Source organism: Octopus bimaculoides, chromosome 2 (assembly GCF_001194135.2).
Source record: "Octopus bimaculoides isolate UCB-OBI-ISO-001 chromosome 2, ASM119413v2, whole genome shotgun sequence".
Taxonomy (NCBI): Eukaryota; Metazoa; Mollusca; class Cephalopoda; order Octopoda; family Octopodidae; genus Octopus; species Octopus bimaculoides.
The window spans coordinates 109,136,071-109,144,482 of record NC_068982.1 but is presented as its reverse complement, the minus strand read 5'-3'; the positions used below and the strand labels follow the sequence as shown (position 1 = coordinate 109,144,482).

General features: G+C 31.6%; 1 protein-coding gene across 9 annotated transcripts in view; it reads right to left on the bottom strand.

Annotated features, from left to right (window-relative positions):
• Positions 1 to 8,412, bottom strand: part of LOC106883769 (phospholipid-transporting ATPase ID) — a 212,086-nt gene that overhangs the window by 52,574 nt on the left and 151,100 nt on the right. For 8 of the 9 annotated variants that reach the window (XM_052978605.1, XM_052978602.1, XM_014934890.2 and 5 more), the window contains one exon: positions 5,327 to 5,440. In XM_052978605.1, coding sequence (XP_052834565.1) covers positions 5,327 to 5,440 — 114 coding nt within the window. Of the gene's footprint in view, positions 1 to 2,577; positions 2,677 to 5,326; positions 5,441 to 8,412 lie in introns of all 9 variants that reach the window. The other variant, XM_014934894.2, reaches the window with a different exon arrangement.

Below are 8,412 nucleotides of genomic sequence, written 5' to 3'. Positions count from 1 at the left end.
TATATATATATATATATATATATATATATATATATATATATATGAAAATGAGTCGTGATATTCTTTAATCATAAAATATTACCATCAATTAAAAACAGATGGATCTATAAGCTCAACAAAAATAGCAGGAAATAAGACTCAATATTTTTATTGGATCTATAAAGCTACAAATATTTCTAAGATTTTTCAAACTATCAATCTCATCCTTCATTTCTTTTTATCAGACATTTAGATATTCAAGTAACTGTTTTAATATTTTCAATGTACAATGATATTAAACATAATAACAAATAATTTGAGACAGAAAAGATGAGTAGGTACATTGATGAGTCAAGCCATGCATATCACTTATCAAACAACTGCCTTATTAGTTTCACTACACATTATCTGCAACGCAATCAGTAGCATAGTTGCCCAATGAGTAATAGATAGATGATTTAAATGGGTTAGGTCCCATCAGTGAACCTGTTTGCCCTATCTGTCTCAAATACATGCTAATAATATCTGATTAAAGAGATTTTTTTTTTCTGAAATTAGATCATAAGCATAATACCATACCAAATAAGCTACATTTATTTTTATATTTTACATTAATTAAATGAAAAAAAATAAATAAATGAATAAATAAAAATAATTCATCAAGTGAACAACATTTCAAAAGAAAATACATTTCCCTCATAAAATACATAAAACCTTATATATGAATATATTTCCCACATTTAATAAAATAATATTTATATATATATATATATATATATATATATATTTATGCATGTGTGCATGTGTGTCTTTTGTGCATTTTGCAGTTGCAGAAAATTGTAAAGAACAATCCCAGCAAAGTTTTATATATAAACCAATTAAAGATATGTTTCTTGCGCAGAGACATATCTAGAATTATCATAGAAGTCTATTCTTAGCCAAATGTTACAGTGATAAATTAAATACAGCTGTTGGAGTATTATATATGACATACATCAATATTCATAGTGCAAGTAAGGCAGGAAGCTGGCAGAATTGTTAGCACACTGGGAAAAATGCTTAGCAGCATTTCATCCATCTTTACATCTTGAGTTCAAATTCTGCTGGAGTTGTCTTTGCCTTTCATCTGTTCTGGGTCAATAAAATAAGTACCAGATGAGTGCTGGCGTCAATTTAATCGACTTATCCCTACACAAAAAATTTATTATTACAATATGCAATAAGTTGCACATGAAACATTAACGATATAAATCTTCTAGCTCACAGGTTGAAATGATGTATCTCAAGTAAATGCTTCAGTCTGCTACACTCTTGGATAAAGCAATAAATACTGCTTACCCAGCAGAAAGCCATCACCAAATGCTATTGGTGAGTAATTTACAGGCTTGTGCAGACAAAGCCAAGAAAGGAATTTTAATAACAAAATATATTTGTGATCTTTATAGAAACCCTAGCAAATCTTGCACAACAACATCTGTCTTAGACATATGAAATTCTACATATGGCATAAAAAATATTCACTTGAAGCCAAAATTTGTTCAGCTGAACATAGAAAACAAGTTTTATTTTTTTATCATAAATACAATAAAAGTTATAAGAAGGTAGAATCAGCAGAGTACCAAACAAAGTGTTGTGTAATGTTTAGTAATATAATTTATGTTCTACTTTCATGGTCATCTTTGCTTTTTATATCAGCTTCCATACATTAGTAAAGAAATTATCATACAAATACTGGGGTAGAAGTAATTGGTTTACCCCTTCTCCAAATTTTGTGACACTGAACAATGCTAAAAATCAACATTCAATTAAAATTCATCATCTATCTATAAAGTAACTTTCTTGGCTACAAATATGCTTCCGAGATAATTCTAAAGATAATACAAACATAAAGAAATTTGTGTACTGTAATTTTTTGATGGTAACAAAACTTTATGAATAAGCACTAATACAATTCCAAACTCAATTGATCAGAGCTTGTGAGCTAGTTTCAATTCCCACAATTTTTTATTGTACTTCATTTACATGTGAATGTGCATGAAAAGCCCACAAGTATATTTCGTTTTTACTTTGTTCAAATGCAAAAAAGTAAATACTTATAAATTTTTCATACAGAGGTTTAAAGGGTTAAAAGTGAAATTGTATGGGAACTATTTGAACAGACCTTTTGCAGCAAGTTACCATTAAATTGTGTGAATCTGAAACCATTTTTACTCACAGGCAGTTGGAATTGTTAATTGCCACATATGTGCAGATAACAATGTCAATTATAGGGTTTGAAATCATAAACTTTCGGCACCAAATCCAACTTATTAAGTAGTCAATTATTAATATCAGATTCTTACATAGACAAGAAACCTAAGGTTTTTAAAGGACATTTTGCATTCAAGACATTTTAGGGGCTAATTTTTCCTTTCAAAGTATTGCAACAAAAATTACAAGTACTCAAATTTCTTTAGCTTCTAAAAAAAAAAACAATAAATAATGAAAATAATTATAATAATTTAGCACTTTTGGGACCAGCCAAAGGTAACATGAATTTAGCACTTTTAGGATCAGCCAAAGGTAACAGGAAATGAATTATACCCAAATTTCACTTACTATGTCATCAATAGCACTTTTAATGGCACTGATTCCCAGAACAGTGACTAATGGTATGAATGTGGCAATTGGATTCAGAGATGACACCTGTGGAATCAGCTTTTATGACAAAATACTCCATTATTAATGTCTACATCACAGATGACTTTATCATTTTCAAACTATTTAAAGAAATTTATGAAATTAATTAAGGAGATTTGCTGAATTGTCTAAGATAATATGACCTTTCTTAACCAAAAATATTTTCCTTTTCCTCCAATAGAAAAATTATGGTCTCTTAAAAATTGGTGGTAACATCTAGGAGAAAGACTCTTCTCTCCAAGATAATGTCTATGAATGATTACAGAGATTGTTGTATTAACTATAAACATATGGTTCTACAGAGAGAGAGAGAGATTTGGGAAACCTACAATGCTAAAGGCACAGTTTTTATAATAGTTTCCTTCTGCTACTTGTTTTATTATTGCTAAAAGCATTAGAACCTAGTAAATTTATCCAACAACTATTCCAGTACCAACAACACTATCCTCCAACATTGACTTATTTGAATATATCTTTGATATGCCAGATAAAAAAAAAAGTTAGAAGAAAATGCCAATCAAAAAACAAAGATTTGTTTCTTTAATAGCATTTTCTGATTAGCATTCTTCTATTTTCCTCTAATATAAAAATGAAGAAAGTAAAATCAGCTCCTTGAAATGTGGATGTAATCAATTTCTTCTATACAATTCTAAATCACAATTTTCAAAGTGTTTTGACTGCCCAACTAAAGGATTCATCTGTCTTTAATCTCTTACATGGAAAGTTTCCTGTCAGATTGCGGAACACAATTATAAGTCTTCTGACATACATTATCAACTCTGGTGTGCTCCAAGATTTGTTTTATATTACCCAGACTCTCCCTCTTGTATGTTAACAACTTAACCTGCAGTCACCTCAAATAACAGTCATTCCTATCCAAATCATAGCATTTTTGTTCCTCCCTAATATTCTGCACATAGACATACACCCTAAATACCACTTTCCAAATTTGCACTGCCCTCATAAATAGAGAACCCAAAACCAGTCTCCAGTGGGAACAAGATAATCTTGCACAAAGATATAATCACTGCACAGAATGCACAGACACAGTCTTGTGCATCACACTCTCTCATCTGGGGCAACATGTAATTCAAATCCCACAAAGCTGTAGCAAGTGACAGGCAATTCAAACTTTCTACAAATCTCGTTTCACAATAACTGAAGATCTTTCTTAAGAAGATTGTGAAACCCATTATTTGTAACATAACTGTGTCTCAAAGAATAGCTTTTCTCTTATTAGCTTCAGAAAATACTTCAGTTCAGTAGTAATTTATACATTACTATATAAATGGTACAGACTATTCACTTCCTCTTTGAAGTGTATATTTACAATATCTATATCTATACTACATTAAAATCAACTCAGTCTTTGATAGTCACCCTGGATGTGTAGATAATCCAAAACCATCAGTACTAATATTGTTATCTACAAAACCCCCAGAACATGCACAGCACTGGCTTAGTAAATAATGAAATTACTTTGCTTAGTTTAGAAATGAATGTTCCTAGTTTGGATCTAGTATGGGACCATGTACATCATCATCATCATCATCATAATAATAATTATTTAACAGTCACTTTTCCTTACTTGCTTGGATCAGATGGAATTTGTTGAAGCAGATATTTCTATGGCAAGATGCTTTTCTTGCTGCCAATGCTCAACTGTCTCCAAGCAAAGTAATATTTACCCATAGGCGGATATGTTTCTCACAGAAAACTAGAATCAAATAACCTTGCTTATATGATAACAGTGTACATTTACAACTATCATGTGGTATCTAGCACAAAGGTACAAACACATGCATACACACACACATGCACACACACAGTATACCTATCTATCTATATATACACACACACAATGGGCTTCTTTTCAGTTTCTGTCCACTAAATTCATTCACAAGGCTTTGGTGGGCCTGGGATTATAGTAGAAAACACTTGACCAAAGTACTACCCAATGAGATTGAATCCAAGATCACACAAGCTTTTTAACCACACAACCAAACCTGCATACCTGATCGAAACATAGCATAAATGTAAATATTGTAAATCATCATCATTATCATTTAACATCCATCTTCCATGCTGGCATGGGTTGGACACATTCTAATGATGAGGTCAGTTTTAATAACAATTCTCTAAGACAAATTTGATATTTAACATAGCTCATTGTAATTTTGTTAGTAGGTAGTATATCCAAAAAACTTGAAACAACAGGGTCTTCAGCTGTAGTAGTAAGTTTATATAATTAACATAAAAACACTAAAAGGTTTACTATTATAAAATTGTAGCATTTTTGTATGTCATTGTCCTTAATAAGTCAAATCAATTTCACCATAACTTGCCTGGTATATTTCAGAATGGAATTTCTGCATTAGTCAATCCCTAGCAACTACTTACATTCCAACTCTATTTTTTTCTTTTTTCTTTTTCTTTTTTTTATACTTATCCTTATTATTATTACCAAGAAGACATGCCAAATCATAACACTTTTTTTAAATAGCATATACCACATATATATACATTCAATAATGATAAATCAGCAATCCTTCTTGCCAACCGTGATCAATATTGTTAATTCAAAGACACACGCAAATACATACAACAGAGTAAGTAAATCACTTTCAGCTCCTTGCACAAAGGTGAAGTACAGTATTTGTTTACATACCTGTAGGATAAGGAGAATTAGAAAATAAGAATTGGCAAGTCGCCGGAACTGCTCAAATAAGTTCTTGGGAAGAAATGTTAAAACATTGTACTTGGATGTACTGATGTAGTTAGTCTGAAATAAAAATAAATGACATTGGTTCTCTAGGTGTCAACACTGGGAGAATTTTCAACAGAAAATAGCTGGAACCAAATTTACAAAACATAAAAACAAGCAAGGGCATTAGAAAAGAATCAATTATGGTGTGATTGTGAAGTCATTATAGTATAGCACCTATCATTCTAATGAAGCAAGCCTGAGGGTCTAAGTGGTTAAATGGATTTTTAACTGATTGAATATGAGTTTAGTTTTCTACTACTCATAAGAGTGATACTTTGATAGAAGATGCAGCAATGTAAATCTACATGAAACTTTTGCAAGAAATTTAAGATATCAGCAATTCAGTCTGCTTTAGTTCCCAATAATTCAATTTAATACTTCAGTAATAAAATAGAATAACAAATTAGAATCATCTCGTACTAAGTATAGTTTCTTATAAATTTGAGCCTCAAATTTGATACCAGCACTCATTCATTCTGAAAACATTAAGACACTTCTTATCTTGGTTTTAGTTATAGGGAGCTTTTAGGTAACAATAGTACCTAAAATCTATTTAATATTTTAAAGCAACTCTAAACATGAATTTTTATTTTAACATTTTTGTACAGGTTTTTACATGCTGATATGCTTTTATAAATTCAGATAAGTTTTTTGATGAACTGCCAGAAGATAGACTTTATAACGGGATGCCCTTCCCTAAAGAAAGAGTCAATCTGAGTAACAACTATTTTCCATTAACAGATATGAGAATATTAGACTTTGAATGGTCACATAATATAACATCAATGACAGGATTTGAAATCAAGACTCATGAGTTAGTCACCAATACTTCCAGTACCTTATTATAGGACACTTCTACAGTCATCATATAACCATAGATAGTGGTGAGATTTTAATTAAACTTTGAAATCAATGTTAAAGCAACAACAGGAGAAATGTTGGTATTATTCAATATTATATTTACCTCTTGAATATAGATATTTTGCTATATTACAATTTATAAAGAAAAAATGGGTGTCCATTAAATTTGCAAGTCGCTAGATAATATTAATATAGTTTGAACTTCTTTAGACTAATGTCTGTGGAGTTCTGCAGTGTGAATAGGGAAGATTGAGTACAAATCTTAGTGTCAGAGAAACAAGTGAGGATGGTATGTGTAGGAAAGGCAGGTTCATCAATTGGAAATGATATGCAGCTGGTATTTAGCAGAATGTATGACTGTCAATATGTATATCTGTGTGTCAGTATGTATATTTGCATGCATATCATCATTATTTTACATGTACTTCTCTATGCTGGTATGAATTGGACAGGTCATCATAATCCATGTCAGTACATGTTGAGAATTACTACAGTTTTAGAATGATCAGGTACCATCCTTGCTAGTACATTCCTTCTTTAGCATGGCTTTTATGGCTGGATGGCCTGTCTAAAGCCAGCTATTTTATAGAGAACTAGACTTACTACCCAGCATTGCCCAGTAAAGCATTCACAGAATTGTTTGCCATTTTTGTAGAATGGGAATTCAGGGTACTTATGCATGTATATATATTTAACCTAACTTCTGGAATTTTCTAATTAGAACTATCCAAACAATAGTAATCAATTTACATGAGTAGAAGCTGTTTTTTAATAATTTTTATCCTGAAAATCACCTGTTACTTTTGTTTTAAAGTGAAAGAGAGGAGAAAGTGAAAGATGTATGAACATATGTATGAAATGAATGTGTGTGTGCGCGTGTGTGTGCGAGTGTATGAGAGAGAGAGAGAGAGAGAGAGAGAATGAGAGAGAGAAAGAGAGTGTGCCACTTACATGAGAACACACACATTCACTCACACTCTCTCTCACACACATGCACACATACATACAAAAATGATGTACACATATGTATTAATGTATGCACATATGCATGACAACACACCCCTTCACTCACTCTCTTTTTCTCTCTCTCTCTCACATACATACACACATCCATTTCATATATACGTACATACATCTTTCACTTTCTCCTCTCTTTCACTTTAAAACAAAAGTAAATAAATAAAAGTTTTTTTAAGGAAATTAACAAACTCCAGATGATGAAATCACATTCAGTGAAAAATATTTCTAAATGATTAAAATATTGCGTACATCAAAAAGTCAACGTTTTTTTTTTTTTCTTAGAGAGAACGAAGACTGTGTGTGTATATGTCACAGATAGCGGACATGCGTTTGTATTAATTGACACACAATGACATTCATTATATGTGTGTGCATTTTGTATGTGTGTATGTGTGTTGACTTCACAGAAGCCATGTATTTTTGCATCAAGAAATAACAAAAATTGTGTTTAATCATTTAAATAGAGGTCCAAATGTCACAAAAATTTGTACTCTTTCTGAGATATTTCAGTAACACACAAACATCCCTAAAGTTTTAGTATTATCAAGATACTATAGGCATTTTATTGTAGCCTTAGCATTAGAAATGTTGTCTTGCCTCTATATGACTAAGAGTTCTCTGTACCTTGTAGTTTTTGTTTGTTTACAGAGTGAACTGGATACATTTTATTATGACACAAGCACTAGAGAGGTTGCCATGTCATCTCTACCTTACACTGTCTTCAAAACATGACTGAAGGATGATAGAAGAGAGAATGATGAAAATAAAAGAACTATAGTGAGAGGGTGCCAGGAAAGAGTAAGAATGGGAAACTTGAGTGATTGGAGCAAGAGTGTGATAGCTACATGTTGACTGTTGGTAAGAAGACGGAAGAGAAAAAAGCAAGAGTTATGTGATGATGGAAGACAGCATGATTAATAAGGAAAAGGAAGTAATGAAAAAAGGAGTAATGGAAGTGAGAGGCTAATGTGAAAGAGAAAGTGATGGACATTGATATAAAGGAGTAATGTGAGAGAGGGAGAGAAAGAGAGAGAGAGAGGAGAGAGAGAGAGGAGAGAGAGAGAGAGATGGTAGCAATAAAAATTGGTGATGGTAAGAAAGAAAGT